The sequence below is a fragment of the Barbatula barbatula genome (assembly GCF_947034865.1).
Source record: "Barbatula barbatula genome assembly, chromosome: 12".
NCBI classification, from domain to species: Eukaryota; Metazoa; Chordata; class Actinopteri; order Cypriniformes; family Nemacheilidae; genus Barbatula; species Barbatula barbatula.
The window spans coordinates 8,638,548-8,654,859 of NC_136775.1; the positions used below are offsets into that span (position 1 = coordinate 8,638,548).

General features: G+C 37.8%; 1 protein-coding gene across 1 annotated transcript in view; it reads left to right on the forward strand.

The window, feature by feature from the left end:
• tg (thyroglobulin) overlaps window positions 1-16,312 on the forward strand; it is a gene marked incomplete at its 5' end in the record, with an annotated part of 31,115 nt that overhangs the window by 3,693 nt on the left and 11,110 nt on the right. Inside the window, 29 exons of the mRNA XM_079469001.1 lie at window positions 694-1,731; window positions 2,207-2,797; window positions 2,892-3,125; window positions 3,220-3,357; window positions 3,507-3,584; window positions 4,306-4,406; window positions 4,521-4,641; window positions 4,832-5,035; window positions 5,172-5,375; window positions 5,465-5,610; window positions 6,770-6,926; window positions 7,086-7,250; window positions 7,475-7,624; window positions 8,002-8,166; window positions 8,581-8,700; window positions 8,813-8,928; window positions 9,318-9,426; window positions 9,857-10,054; window positions 10,141-10,311; window positions 10,451-10,537; window positions 10,883-10,966; window positions 11,395-11,532; window positions 11,644-11,817; window positions 14,140-14,251; window positions 14,324-14,403; window positions 14,506-14,649; window positions 14,802-14,867; window positions 14,957-15,091; window positions 15,951-16,115. Of these exons, the coding sequence (XP_079325127.1) occupies window positions 694-1,731; window positions 2,207-2,797; window positions 2,892-3,125; window positions 3,220-3,357; window positions 3,507-3,584; window positions 4,306-4,406; window positions 4,521-4,641; window positions 4,832-5,035; window positions 5,172-5,375; window positions 5,465-5,610; window positions 6,770-6,926; window positions 7,086-7,250; window positions 7,475-7,624; window positions 8,002-8,166; window positions 8,581-8,700; window positions 8,813-8,928; window positions 9,318-9,426; window positions 9,857-10,054; window positions 10,141-10,311; window positions 10,451-10,537; window positions 10,883-10,966; window positions 11,395-11,532; window positions 11,644-11,817; window positions 14,140-14,251; window positions 14,324-14,403; window positions 14,506-14,649; window positions 14,802-14,867; window positions 14,957-15,091; window positions 15,951-16,115 (5,391 nt within the window). The remainder of the gene's footprint in view (window positions 1-693; window positions 1,732-2,206; window positions 2,798-2,891; window positions 3,126-3,219; window positions 3,358-3,506; window positions 3,585-4,305; window positions 4,407-4,520; window positions 4,642-4,831; window positions 5,036-5,171; window positions 5,376-5,464; window positions 5,611-6,769; window positions 6,927-7,085; window positions 7,251-7,474; window positions 7,625-8,001; window positions 8,167-8,580; window positions 8,701-8,812; window positions 8,929-9,317; window positions 9,427-9,856; window positions 10,055-10,140; window positions 10,312-10,450; window positions 10,538-10,882; window positions 10,967-11,394; window positions 11,533-11,643; window positions 11,818-14,139; window positions 14,252-14,323; window positions 14,404-14,505; window positions 14,650-14,801; window positions 14,868-14,956; window positions 15,092-15,950; window positions 16,116-16,312) is intronic.

A 16,312-nucleotide genomic window follows, 5' to 3' on the forward strand; every position in this document is an offset into this window, starting at 1 on the left:
ACATATGAAAACTTAGATTTTTTTGTTTATGTACAAATATTACTGTTGCATTTCTTAAAAGTGAATATTAACTTTTTGGTATTTGAGGTCTGAAAAATACAAAGCATCTTTTCTGTTATTTTGACCTGTTTCTTCAGTTTTCATTTTCTGCAAATAAACGCAAATAGGATTTTTTTCACGAATATTTGGGAGAAATATTGTTAGTAGTTCACAGAATGAAACAAAATGATAATTTACCTATATAACACATACCTATAAATAGTAAATTCAGAAAAACTGAAAATTATTTTGAGATGGTCTCTTAATTTTTTCAACGGCTGTATATATATATATATATATATATATATATATATATATATAATATCTGTGTTAACCAGAAAATCACAAATTGATGTTATCAATCAACAATGTAAGTTAGAAGTCAAATACTGTAGTACTTACAGAACATCTATGTATTGGTATACTGGTTAATTCAACTCAGTAGTGTATCTTGTATGTTCATTTAATGTTTGTTGTTTTTCCTCCATAGCTGTTTCAGTGGGTTGTTGTGTGGTCATTGTAATCTTAAATGTAGACGAGTGATTTTACTGATCAAGAGAGCGACAAACCAAAAACACTTGAAACAGATATTCTGTTGAGTAGAAGAGTTATGTGTGTCAGCGATGTTTAATATTTTGATTCATGTTTGCTTAGGCACTGGAGTGAAAGACTGCCCGTCTGAGAGAAGACAAGCCCTCTCCGGTCTCTTTTTTAGCACAGCTGGAGACTTCGGCAAAAACAGCATGCTCTCAGTTTCCAAAGAAAACCGTTCCCTTCTTGATCCATGCAGCCCAGAATTTCAGGGGCTCTTGGCCAACTCTGGTCTTTTGCAATCGTTGCCAGACTTACAGCGTCCAAATGTTGGGGACATGTTGGCAGAGGTCCTCCAAGGAATGTTTCCCTCCGGGGCACTTGCCCTGAAAGCACTTGCTCTCACCCCTAATCCCAAAAGACTCCAGGAGAATCTCTTTGGAGGAAAATTCCTGAGGAACGCTGGAAAGTTCAACTTTACAGGGACTGTTGGGACCAGAGGTACGCTAAGTTTCACTCAGGTTTTCGGTCAGATAGGTCTGACACAGACTGCAGAAGACTTCATGCAGTTGGCAAAGACCTTTTCGGAAGACTCTGCTAGTGTAAATCTAGACCAAGTGATCACTGATGCCTATGGCCGTTCTGTAAACCTAAAAAACAACCAAGAAGTGATTAAACTGGTTTCACTGACTCTTGAGAATCAGCAGTTTCTCACTAACCTTGGAGAAACCATCAAACAGCTGAAGGCAGAAGAAAACATTCAGTTAGGTCAACTGTTCCGAGCCATTTTCCAGAATTCCCAAACAGATTTTTGTAAACCTGTGACATCCACTGCGACTCCATACGTGCCCCGTTGTACTGAAGATGGACGATATCAGGATGTTCAGTGTCAGGGCTCAGAATGTTGGTGTGTGGATTCTCGTGGTCTGGAGATAATGGGTTCTCGCTCCACCGGACCCGGACAGAGATGTCCATCCAAATGCGAGAAGGAACGTCAAATGGCTATTGCAGTTAAAGCCAGCAGTTCTGCAGGCTCTGAGGTTTTTATAGCTAAATGTGAGAGCAATGGTGCTTATGTAGCACAACAGTGTGTTGGAAAGAGTTGCTTCTGCGTGGACCGATCTGGAACAAAACTCAAAATTTCAGGAAGTTCTCTTCAATGTGAGTCAAAACACTAAACCCAGAGTGTTGATTTTACAGAGTGAATAATCCTTATATGAGTTAGACTCATATTTATAGGGACATATTGATTTGCCATTCAAAACCTGTATATGACTCTTTCTTCTGCGGAACAAAAAAGAAGATATTTTGATAAACGTGTTATTGTTTTTGTGTCCATACAGTGGAAGTCAATGGGGGCCAATGTTTTTTGGTTACCAACATTCTTCAAATTATCTTTTTTTGTGTTCTGCACAAGAAAGACATACAGGTTTGGAATGAAATAAGGTTGAGTAAATTATAAAAGAAGTTGAATTTTTGGATGAACTAAATAAGGATAAGACACAATATTTTAACAATGAAACATGGCACACCTGTAAGTGCTTAAAATCGCAACGCATTCCATCAACATTTTACTCCATGAAAACAAGAACCACACCATGATACTTAAGTATAATATTATTCTCTTCTTTTAAAGGTCCCACGAGTTGTCAGGCCACAGCAGTCCAACAGTTCCTGACCGCAGTTCGATCTGTTCTGTCAGATCCATCGTCAACATCCCAGCTTTCTGACATTTACATTCCTCGTTGTGCATCTGATGGCAGCTGGCGCCAGATCCAGTGTGATGGACCTCCAGAACAAGTCTTTGAGTTTTACCGTCAGTGGATACACATCACCAGAACGGACCTACCTGTGTCAGAACTTCTTGGAATTCTGCAAACATATGCAAGAAATACAGAAGCAATGGCAACATTTCGAACCTTCCTGGCTGAATTATTCAAAGCTGGCTACTACAAAGTATTCCCTGCCCTGGCCAGGTTCGAGAAGTTCTCTGATATTCCATCTGACATGTTAGACGGGAATATTGAGGCCATTTCTGGACCATCAGTTTTCCTGAACCCATTATCTCTATGGAGGCTTATAAGAGGGGACGATTCTGGTTATCCAGGCCCACTATCAGACTTCAGTGTTCCTCTTGGGAGCGTTCATCTGCGTCAGTGCTGGTGTGTTAACCAACAAGGCGACATGGTAGCAGCCAGCAAAGCTCCTGTTGGCCAGATTCCCAAATGTGAGTTCTACTCTAATAATTTATTATCTGTTTTTCCTTATAATTTATTAAAATCCTCTTCTTAAGTGTTCTGACTCCTTCCTGTTGATTTCAGGTCCAGACACATGTTCTGCGGTTCACAGCGAGGTCTCCGAGTTCCTGAAGCAGGCTGAAGAGCTCATCTCTCTTTCCAACAGCTCACATGTGCCAGTGGGTCATGGGTTTCTGCTGGCTGAGAGTGTCTATATGAGCCCTCAGGAGCTGGAGCAGATGCGCTCTTCAAAGTTCTCCATCGCTCAAACTTTGTTGAGCAACACAGACTCAGCGCTGAGACTTGCAGCTCATTCTAGTAATACAATGTTTTGTTATGTGATTATGTGGTTTAAAGTCATAGGGTTGTAATGTTCACATTGAGAATTGAAAATTCTTTAATATCTCGACAGCCCTACATTTCTACTGGCAGAGCAAACTGATGAGCAGTGAGACAGACAGGCAGAGTTTGATGCTGGGCTATCAGCCCTACATTCCACAGTGTGATGCTTCTGGCCAGTGGCTGCCCAGCCAGTGCTACCCAAGTACAGGTGAGCATCCTATGATTATTAGTCAGGATATGTCATATAAAATAATTTGTTCGCAGTATGCAAACGCATTATTTCATTCATTTTCTTAGGAAATGTTGAACGCATGTTTAGATCATGGAGTCTATATTGTGATCTGTTTAACAATATAGGTCACTGTTGGTGTGTTGATGAGGAGGGTAGATACATCGCCGACTCTCTCACTTCTCGGTCTACACCCCCTCAGCTGTGTAAGATAGTTTCATCTCTTGTTTAAAGGCATCTTTGCTATATCCAAAAAACACTAGAACAGTGTTATATAAAGCTGCGGAAAGAATTAAGAGACCATCACAAGTTTCAATTTCATCAGCATGTATTGTGGCCATTGTAGTCCAGAGTCAGTTGAATTTCAACAAGATCAAACTTTAGGAGTGACATAAGGTCATCCAACAGCAATGTGAAAGACTGACACATGAAAACTGTGATAAAAATCAAGGTTGTTACTTTGAACTTTTTCTAAATACATAAAAAATATTACAAATAGAAATATTGTTTGTAGTTCACAGAATGAAACAAAAACAATAATTTGACCTAAACACATACCTATAAATAGTAAATTCTGAAAAACCTTTTGAATTTTGAAATGGTTTTCCACGGCTGTATTTTGTATACTTATGTTCTGACAAAAGGTGGACATTTCTTTAAGTATCTGTACATTATCACATATTTTACTTCACTTATTTTACTTCACTACATTGTATAATAGCCTACTTTTCAGTCCGCTACATTTAACAAACATGTGTTGTTTTTACCTTTAGTACTTAAGTGAATTAAAAGTCTTAAATGTTTTACGTAAACATTTTTCTTTGAGTTAAATATCAAAGTCCTACATTTAATTTAATTGATCTGTGCAATGCCTTATTGTCAAAACAGTGAAAAACGGTAGAATTTAGTTTTTCTTTAAACTCTCAGGTCAAACTACATGCCAGAGACTTCAGAATCACTTCCAGCTCTCTGATTGGACGCAAACAAGCTTTAATAACACATACACATACAGCCCATCATGTGACGAGGTGAGTTTGTTTTGAGTTTGTTTTGAGTTTGTTTTGGATCGTAGCCATTAGTGGCATATCAAAATATCTCACCGTGTTAATAAATCCTGTGTATGTGTGTGTGTTCATCTGTAGGACGGCGAGTTTTCAGTACTCCAGAAGTCCATTTCAGGCCGTTCATTGGGGTTCTGTGTGAGCCCAATAACTGGACAAATCATTCAAACTGCCACCGTCAATCCATCTGGAGACCTGCAATGTAATGGCTTAATTCATCTATCCAATAATTCAATTTTTTATAATCTACACATGGTTACAGTTCTACAATAACATAATTTTTTAAGCTAAATGTAACATGTTTTATGCAAAGGATTTAATTAAGAAAGTTGTTCCTGTCTTCAGGGTATTCAAAGTTTCAGTACAAGCATTTAAATACTTTGGAATTGTAGGTCCAGGTTGGTGTTCTCTTCAGAAGACTCAGGCACTGCAGAGAGATGCTGGTTTGGGGTATGAGCCTCAATGTGTGCAGAATGGAGAGCAATTTGCTCCTCTTCAGTGTGACTTGTCTAACTGTTGGTGTGTAACGCAAAGTGGAAAAGAACTTCCAGCCACACGGACTACCCGAAACACAGGACTAACCCCAGCCTGTGACAGTAAGTGAATCAACATGAACTGAGTTTCACAAATTCGCTGATTGTGTCAACCCGCCGGGGATGATGTCTGTAAATAATATTGTAGGTTGTACATAAAGAAATGTGGCACGACATTATATTCCATTGTTTGTTACAGGTCCTGAGTGCCCCCTTCCATTTGGAGACATTTCCCATGGTGCCATTCTGTGCGACACTGAGAGCGTTGCAGGTCAGCAGAGGCAGCGCTGCGAGCTCTTCTGTGAACAAGGTTATGCCAACGCCCTTCCTGTCACGAACTTCTTGTGTGATCCTCAAGCAAAGACCTGGCTGGATGATGCACCTCTGTCTTATGCCTGCCAAAGTAAATAAGAACACACCACACTTTTTTCTCTTTGAAAACAAACCAAAACAGTGTTATCTATTAATTTGATTTAATTTTATATTTATCAGGGTCTCAGGTATTACAGACAGTCCAAGTAAACCTACAGCTTCAGGTGACCTTGGCTGAAGGTCAACGGAGCTGCAGCACACAGAGCGTTGAACTACAGGCTTCTTTACTGCGTGACATGAGAGCTGCAGGCCTCTGCAGTTTACAGGTACAATACACATCAACTACAACACAACAAAGCAGCTGTTACCCTACAGGCACACTACAGCACAATGCAAAATGTCAGGGGTGTGGTGGAAGAACCTAAGCGCAGACAGCGGTTGTACACGAAAAGTACACGAAAAAATACCTTTATTTTTAACAAAACAAAGACCCACGATGGGGTAAAAACACAGACATGACTACAATAATAACACGATGCAACATACACAAAGTGTCAGCACGACCACCAGTGCGAAGAAGCACAGGACGGAAGACACGAGGGCATTATATAGGGAAACTATGGAAGGAGATGACAATGGGCAGATGTGGGTAATGAGAGACAGGTGGGAAGCTAATAATTTAATAGTAAATAAATTGATAATAATTTGACCACAATTAAAGCAAGAACAAAGGGTTTAGCCTTTTCCACAATTGTACATTGAAAATACACCAGATCTAGTTGTGCAGACGGTTTCTTCTTAACAACATAAACAAATGTTACTGCGCATGCTCTCTTTTGTGACCCCAGCTCAACTTCCGGTACACATTCGCAAAAAAACTGTAGATTATTTCTGATAACAATCAAAAGAAACCGAGAAGAACTGTTTCTTGGCTAAACTTGTCTCCCCAATATTTAGAATTTACTAAGAATAATACCAAGCTCAACCACTAGAAATCAATGTACCATACGGTTTGTTTAAATGCGTCAAAACTACAGGACCCATTCAACAAATTCTTTATTTAATGAAATGAAAAAGTAAAGTTTTAATAGTTTATTTAATACCATTATCATGCAATAAAATAATAATGTAAATTAATATTAACATAAAATAAAATAAAATATAAATAGTTAATATTTATAATAGTAAATATAATTAGACACCAAACACAAACCGGAAGTTAACTGGGCGTCCGATGAAATGGTCTATAACTGTCCTTTTATTCAAATGTAGTTTAATATTTTAAAGTACTGCCCTTATTTATTTACCAAGTACATTTACCAATGTCAACTTCAAGGCCCTAAACCTAATCCTGCATGCTAATTGGCTGTTGAGAGATGTTGATCCAGATTTTATACAGGTGACAAATGATTTAAATGTGTGCTTGTTCCAGTTGTCTAAATATATTTGCTGTTAAAATGTTCCATTTGTGCATGTTGTTTTTAGGTGACCTCATTCGGTCAGACCAGTTCTGTCGGGGTGTGTGACGAGTCGTCTGTGTCTCTAGAGTGTATGAATGACAAGCAGGTCAATGTCCGCATCACCTTTAGGAGCCGCTTTTCTGACCTGCCAATACAGTCACTGCCTGATCTTCATGACATTGGTGAGGAAGTGATTAGCAACCTAGGGGTGTTACACAATCCTACATATTAATTTTTTATTTGACATCATACCCTGGATTTTGTAATGTTTTGAATCCCAAAACATTTGGTGTACAGGTTTTCAATGTAGTTGAAGCTCAGTGCATGTTTTTGTTTCTCAGACATGGCACTAAGTGAGGAGAGGTTGTTAAATGGTGTGATGGCATTAATCCAAAGGGAATCGTACCGCTCTGTCTTCCTGTACGACGGCTCTCTGACTCTCTCCACACCTCCCTCGTTTAGCTGCATGCCTGGCTATATGCAGCTCCCACAATCCACTGGGTGTGGTATGTTGGCTTCTGTACCCATTGCTTCTCATAATGATAGACTGGCCTGTGGACTGTAAAGAGAATGGTTTTACTTGCACTTCTGAATGTTCACCTTATAAACTTCTCCATAGCTTATGCATGTGAGTTTACTCACAAAAGTAGAAACGCATGGTGTACATACGTGTAAGTGTGTTTATATGTGTATCGGTGTTCGCTTGTGTAACCGCCTCTCTCTCACACAGTGTTGTGTCCAGCTGGTTCGTTCTCAAGTGCTGGTGTATGTTTTCCATGTCCTCGTGACATGTTTCAGGCGGAGGAAGGGCAGGTCTTCTGCTCTCCCTGCCCCACCGGAACATCCACTGTGGCCCAGGGAGCCTTCAGTCCTTCCCACTGTGAGTGAGAAGAGCAAACTCAGCTCTGCCAAACGGTTTTGAAGAACACATAATTATTTATAGAGTAATCACAGCACATAAAGAAGATATGAAACAAAATGAAGCTCCAATAAAATCAGGTGTAGATGGTTTTGGCTTTAAATTCATATGCATAGCTGTCGTAGATCACAGGTTTTAGAAACTTGGATAATTCCAGTGGCTTTGAATAGCTTGCTGATATTTGCCGACGTGCTTAAATGGAAATTTATAGTTTTGTAGTGAATGCATCATTTTGCGAGGTTCATATTTTATCGCAGTTAAACCATCGCTCTGTTTCTCTATAATTTGTAATGCTCTATAATTCTCTCATGTTCTCTCTCACACTCTTAATATTTAAGGTCTTACTAAGTGCCATCAGAGTAACCTAGAATGTACAAATAAAGGCGACTTCCTGATGGCCCAGATACACCCTATGTCTGGAAAGTGGTTATGTGTCACTTCACAGGGGAAGGAGCTTTCTTGGACATCTTCTGATGGTCCAATGACCGTTGAAGAATGCCAAGGTATGTGCTACAGTTACATTAATGCAATCGGCAGACACTGTTATTCAAAGCAACTCATTTAGGTACACTAAGTGCACAGTACATTTAATCAATATATGGGTAGATGACAAGTAAATGTGTAACTTATTGATTTTTTTTAAATTATCTTATGCTATATTATATAACATGAATGATATAAAATAATATATTATTAACTGTTTTTAAAAATGTCACACCATAGGACACCTGTACTGTATATCTGTCAACTACCCATATATTATCTTTATGTGCATTCCCTCGTGTGAACCCATGACCTACGCATCGCTGATGACATCACTTGTGCTGCTGTTTGTTAAATGTAAAATTAATTAACATAAGCATGAATCATTTTTTGTGTTGAGAATATCAGTGTCTGTCTTTCTCACTCTTGTGTAGTGATGGTGAAATTTGAGATGCTGTCCACTTCTTCCCTGCTGAAATCAGAGAGCGCCGATATCCTGAGCTCTGATTCTTCAACCCTTCCAATAGTAGCACAGCTTAAGAAGTGTGTGCTTGGTAAGCTTTACTGTTTCTATTGCTGTTGTACACCTGTATTTGTAGCAATGTCACTTCATTAACTAATTACTGTAAATAATATTAATCATTTTTCTATATTGGTTTCGTTTAGATTGTGCTCACGAGGACTTGTGTCAACATGTGTCGATTTTCAAGGACGAGCAGAAAACACATTGCACGCTTTACAGCACGAATGCGAATAATGCTGAATGCAAGACCTCTCAACAAGTACGGCAAATAAGCGCATACAATTTCACCCATGTGAATGGCATATTTAATGCTGTGTATTTGTTAATGGATGTAGGTTGAAAATTGCAAAAATATCAATTGTATTTTACTTTGAAAGTCAAACTGCTTTACACAAAGCTTTGGCAAAAATATACAGAATAGCCACTCCCTACATAAAACTAAGACCCGCATTGTAATTCCTTACTTAAATCAACAAAGAATTGGACAAGGTTAGACCACTGTGGGAGTTATAGTGTTTGTGCTAGACCACCTGTCGGAAAATTAGGGCATTAATCTTGTTTCAGTGTAATTTTCATTATATGGCACTTTGGGGTTTTTCTCTGTTTCATTATTGCAAAAAAAGTCTTGCGGTTTGTTTGGCATTGCAGAACAAAGGGTTACTGGGAAATGATGGCGCTGAAACCTTCCAGACTCTCAGCTGCGTTCTGAAAATAAAAGAAGGAGATGAACCCAATCTGATAGTACTGAGAAAGAAAGGTACCTTTATGTACACCACAAGTCACACTTAAACATTCAAGTGTTAGTCCTGAATACAGAAAATGTACTTTTTTGTAATAAATTGAGGCTGTGCAGTATCACAATGACCCGCAACCCTAAAGAGAAAGTTGTGGTTTTTGGGTGATGATTGTAGCTTAGTGGCTATGTATTTATGGCAATGTTATTATCGTAAAAACATTCCTTAGGCTTGTTCTGTTATTAGATTAAATATTTCCCATGTGAAATAAACAACTTGATACTTAAAATCTCCTCTTTGTAACAGAGGAAGCTTGAACTAATCTCTCAGTCATTAGTTGTTTTTGGCTACTCAAAAGCATTTAGATGCACTTGTGTTCCTTGGCTAACTGCTGAAGAGTTTGTGTTCTTTCTCATTCTCATTTACTCTCCACCCTGCGTTCTTTGCCTACAGGTCAAGAATTCAGCACAGCGGGACAGAAGAGCTTTGAGAGACTTAGTTTCCGTAAGAGCAGTTCTGGAGTGTATCGCACAATTGTATTTGATGCGAGCAGGACTACGCTGGCTGATGTCCATCGCTTCTGCGTCAACTCCTGCAGCCTTGAGAACTGTTGTGATGGATTCATCCTTAACCAGAATGTTCTCAATGGAGGTCAGAGCCACAAAATCACACATTACAAATCATTTTTTGGTCCCCTGTGATCCTAAAAAACACATTCATTTTTTTGTGTTGTGCAGGCTCTGTGATGTGTGGCCTTCTGAGTTCTCCTTCAGTGCTGCAGTGTAGTGATAAAGACTGGGACGTGAGCGGTGCGGCCTCCTCGAGTCGAATCTGTGGTGCTGGTGTTGAATACAACAAACAACAGAAACGTTTTACTTTCAGCTTTGGAGGATGGAATTTCACCATCTGTATGGCTTCACATAAACAGACGTTCATAATAGCAGTTTAAAACGTTACCCTTTGTTGTTTACTATGGTTGTTGTTTTTAAATGATTTGGTACATGTTTGTTATATTGATCCAAAGTTTCTGGTTTACTGTAAATGCAGCTGATGCAGCGTTACCAGCATCCAGCAAAAACAAAACCGGTTACCAGGAAACTCTCATCAGCTTCCAACGAGTCTATCTGTGGAGAGGTACTGACATAATAAACACTGATAAAGCTCTCTGTTAACTTCTATTGCATTAATATTTATAAATATATTTGTAGTATATATTTTAGCTAACATTAACTAACAATGAACAATACTCATCTTTATCAGTTAATTAAAATGTATTAATCTGATGTTAGTTAATGTCAGTGGTTGTGCATTAACTGATTTGTTTTTTGATGGAAACAAACAATATTCGTTGATAAAGTAATGTGTCTGCTGATGACAAAAATAATAAAACATTTGAGAAAACACTGAGATGTATTATGATGTAAATCAACAATTCTAACAATTACAATATTTCTAACAACTTCAATATTTTTTTCTCAGAGTCTGAGATGAATACGCGTCCAAAAAGTTCCTCAGCTTGCAGTGCATCCGCTTCCTTCGATGATTCCAGAATTATAATTGCTGGTATGACTGACATGCATCCAAACCCCAACATTTGTTTTGTTTCATCCTCATATAGAGATTTTATAGAAATGATATATCATTTTCTGTAAATCATTTTCATTCACATGGTAGTACCATTGTTTACATTTTTTGGAATTCACAGTAGATCAAAGAGTTGTAAGTAGAATATTTAGTCATCTTTAAATCTGTATTTCATTGCATACAAATCATAATTTATTTGTGAAATAATATAAATGTTCATTGAGTTTATAGAATGCACGAGATACTTGTTTTTAAAAAATTTAGTTTTTATTTAGTTGTTTTTATAGAATCATTATTTTTGTTTAAAAAAATAAATAAAACCTCTTTATGAACAACAATGAAGATCTAATACAGTACCATGATAATTCCACAATAACCATAGTATATAATCAAATTCATCCCCTCAGATTCAGTCAAAGAGAATTTTGATGTTCTGGAAGTTACCAGTGTCAAAGTGGACCCAGATAAGGAACATCCCAGCCAGATTTACTGGATCTTTAAACATCAGTACACCTTTCAGGAGGCTCAGCTGTGGTGTCTAAAACGTAAGACACAAAGCAGAGAAGACTGACACCACTAAAGCATAATCTCTTTATTTATAGAGCAATACTGATTTCATATTTGACAAATGAATACGTGCATGATTTGTGTTTCAGGATGCGAGGAAGAAGAACTTTGCCACGTGTCCGACATTCGGGATGAGGCCCAGTTGTATTTCGAGTGTGTGTTATATCCTGACACTCGTGTTTGTGGGGCTTATGACAAACCTCTCAGACAGGCATGCAGTCTGGTGCTGGCACGGAGCCCTGAATATACACACCAGAAGAAAAGTGAGTCATCCACACACACATGATTGTATGTCGTCTATGTTTCCACTTTGCATTAACATTTTAAATACTACATTTTATTTCTTACATGCATACAGTGTACTTGACGGACTTTAAAATGCATCTTACATAAAAAATAAGTGTAACTCAAAGACCACCAGACTCTTATTTACGCTCAATTCACAACCCATCCCCACCAGTTTTGCCTCTGAAAATATTACAATTCCCATTTTCTGACACAGTGACACATACACCATATTATTAAATATAATACACACCTTCATATTTCTCAGTTTTGCTGGTCTGTCATTGATCAGACAGATGGCCTTTGCATTACGCTAGAACCTTATGGCTGTGGTCACTGAATAGTCTGATGTCAGACTTATAGTACTTATCCTACAGTTGAGTCTTTCTGACACTTCCTTTGCAACTGAATGTGGAATGCAGATGATTCAGATGTTAATAATGGAAATGGGGAAAATGACCAAAGCATATTTGTAAACATAATGTTTTAATTCTTGCAAGGGCTCTCATTGCTTTTGTCGCACATTTTACATTGAATATCATGCAATCTAGAGAGCTGTGTAAGAATTGTACAGTAAAGTTTACATTCTTTGTTAAATAATTGTATTAAATTGTAATATTTTTCTAAATTAAAAAAATATTTATGTTGTGTTCTGCAGCAGCAATAAGGTCATACAGGTTTGGGTGAGTAAAGGATGAAACATTTTTAATTCTGGTTGAATTATCCCTTTAAACCAGAACCATTATCTTAATTTCTCCTATTCTTTCCACTAACTACAGTGAATTGGTGATGCGCTATAATGGATCATAATAGAGACCATACGTAAGTCTCATTTAACAATTGAGCTAGCGGTTACAGGAATTTGGTTTGCCATTCTGTGATCCAGGCATTTAAGTGAAGTGAAGTGGCAAAACTCCACATCATCCATGTGGTGTCCAGACAGAGATGAGCTCATCCTGTCTGCGGTGTATGGAAGTAAAGACTAATCTAACATGACTTCCTATAATACCCACAGACCTGTAGAATCAACAAACTTGAATTTCTTCATTCTTCAAAGTCTTCTAGTTAAAAAATAAATATGGGTTTAATTTGGCCTGAGTCATACATTGTAACGTGACAGATTTCATCTTCATTTCAACATCTGCGCCAGTCTTCACCGTTTCCATTTGGTATGTTCCTGTAGCTGTCAGTCGAGGAATCCTGGGACAACTTTCTGGAAAATAAACATTCGATAGTTCACGCACGATGCTCACTGTTACCTATAAATTAGAAATGGAAAATAACCGTTATGCAAGACTGTGAGTGAGCAAACAGTAAAGCGGCTACTCTAAATGTCTGTCTGAACTTCTGTACAGCTCCAGGATTTGAAAACACAACTGTTTTATTCTATCTGAGCGGACAGATGGAGTCTCTCAGATTGCTTATGTCATTCATTCCTCTGGCAGAGATGTTTCAGTTGCTCAGGAGTTTAATGCTTATTATTAATCTCTAGTTTTCTTCTTGTAATGATATGGACTGTTTGAGAATTATAGACTATTTGTTTAGCATTTAGTTTTAGACTTAGCACAGTACAAGACTTTCCTTCTAGGGGGGTGTCTGGTAATTTGATGTTAATTTGATCACTGGAAAAAAAATCCATATACAGTTACGGATTGTTACAGGTAATACTGCTTTACACGATTTATTTTATTTGTGTTGAATGAAAAATTGATAAAATATTTGTATTCTATAGTTTTTTGTGCTTAGAGCAGAAGTACATAATAGGGGGACACGTGGGATTGTATGTTTCAAGGCCTATAAAGTAATCCACAACAAAGAGGCTCGATCATAAACTCAAAACATGTGGTCCGTCTGCTGTAGATGTTGAAAAGTGGAAAATCATGCTACCTATTTGGAAATCAGCTTTCTGTAAGTGCCATAAATCCAGTTTCCAGTTTTTTACCAAAGAAACTTTTTTTCTCAATGATCATAACTTGGAGGTTTCCATTTAAAGGGATAGTTCACTCAAAAATGAATATTCTGTCATCATTTACTCACCCTATTTTTAATCCAAACCTATGAGTTTCTTTCTTCTGCAGAATACAAAAGAAGATATTTTAAAGAATGTTGGTAATCAAACAACAGCGACACCCATTGACTTGCATTGGTTTTGCGTCCACACAATAGAAGTGAATGGGTTCTGTTGCCAAAGTTCTTCGATGACTTCATTTCAAGAAGAAAGAAAGCAAAATGTTAGTTTGTCACTTTTTTGATCCCAACACTTTTTATAATGTGTCCATTGGTGTCTTTGTCTTGGTCAGTTTCTCTGACAGGAAGTGTGAAGAGCTTCTACAGTCGTGTTCCATTCCAAAAGATGGTGTCTTATTCTGTACGCAATAGAGTGAGCATGGCCAATAAAACCATCACTGAAGGGTAAGCAGAACGGTTACCTTCTGTCTTCATCTCAGTCCCTCGTGAATAATGCTGTTTGACTTTCTCGTGCAGGTTCTTTGAGTGTGAAAGGCGGTGTGATGAAGATCCATGCTGTCGTGGCATTGGTTATGTCAGAGATTCGGGTGTGCCAAGTAAGAAAGATATTTTACACTCAACTTAGACAAACTATACAGATCATGACAGTTTCTATGGGATTTTGCAGTGACAGACGGTTGTGTTTTGCTTTTGGACAGGTTCAGATGTGTTGTGTTTGAATTTGAATAGTCTGGGTATCCAGACGTGTGGTGAGAATGATGCCACAAACTGGAGGATTCAGGACTGCTCTCCATCCAAAGTGCAGACTGAAGTCCATCCATTCGGCTGGTATGAAAAGCCAGGTGTGTGTGTTATTTCAATCCAGATTTGTTGTGTTGTGCACTTTCAATCTTTGTGATCTAATGGGAATTGAGGAAACAACTTCATGGATTGTTCCCCGGAAGTTTGTTTGGATTGTTTTTTTATCCAATCATCTTTGCGTCTGTCTTTGTAGTGAACCAATGGACAAAGAGTCCCAGTGTGTGTCCACGATTCAGTCTCCGCTCTCCCTCAAAGAATGGTAAGAGACTCTTGAGCTTAAACAAACATGTGCTGTATATACACGTATTACATGGGTCAAATCTTTGTGGGTGTTATATTGCTCAACAGTTGATTTACAGAAGTGGAAGCAGTTGGATTCCTCCTCTGTTCAGGTGGATTCATCTGTGTCTGCATTTGACATCGTCCACATTAGCAGAGATATAGCAGAGGACATGGATAAAGTCAAAGACTGGTGTCTTTCTGGTAACTTTGTTTTGTCTTTCACTGTTTGCTCGTTTTCTGAGGAAGCTGTTGTGCCATCTTGTGTTAAATACCACACATATGTAGCAGTACATTTACCTTCGTAAATAAATAGCAAAAACTTATTGTGTTATATTGAATAATTATTATTTGTATTTAATATATTTGTATTATTATTAAAGGAACAGTTAACCCAAAAATTTTAATTTTGTCTTTATTTACTCACCCTTATAGGGAACCCAGTGTAAAGAGAGATGTATGGCTTAATGCGTTGTAAAAGCCTTACACTACTAGCATTTGTGGTTAGATACATATCAAATATTTTTAATTCTTAAAAAACAACAATGTAATACAAATTTTAACCTAAGGATGCCGCCATGTTCTTTTTCGATGACTTAAAATGGTTGCACCCACAGCTAGGCAGCCAAACTAAACACAGACATACTAATCAGTTCTTTCTGTATATAAGGTTCTTTAGGATAATATATATATATATATATATATATATATATATATATATATATAATGCTAAAATAAGAAAGAAAATAGAGATGCTATATGGTGTATTTTCATACATTTTAATATTTGTTTGTCAGAATACTGAATACTGTGACAGTTAAACTGTTTTTTAGTTCACAATTATAAAGTCAATGCCATTGTTCATATAATAAGACGTACATCGCTCTATACCCAAGGATCCTACCAAATATGTTTCTCTATGTTCATCAGACCAAAGACATTTACACAGATTTTGAACAACTGGAGTGTGAGGAAATGAGGACAGAAATTGTATTTGTGGGTGAACTGTCCCTTAAAATTGATGTCCCAGAATGGATTCTCATAACAGTCTTGTTTCCTATAGCCTGTGAGGAGAGTGAGTCCTGTTCAGCTGTGTCTATCCATAGCAGAGAGTCTGCCGTAAGATGTGTGATGTATCCAGACACACACACATGCCTTCCCGCAAAAAGTGGCCAGCGCTGCTCGCTAGTTATCAAAGAGCCTGCTGATTCAGTTTATATCAGGACAGGTAAGAGTTTGAAACATTGAATATTATCTCTGTACATCAGGAATAGTACATTTCATTTCATTTATGCATTTTGCAAATGCTTTTATCCAAAGTGATTTATAGTTCAGTCATTTTCAAGTAATCTTAAAGACTTTAGTTAGCTTGTTCAGCTAAACCCAGCAGGACAGTGGCCCTCCAGGGTGCAAGCCAATCTGCCT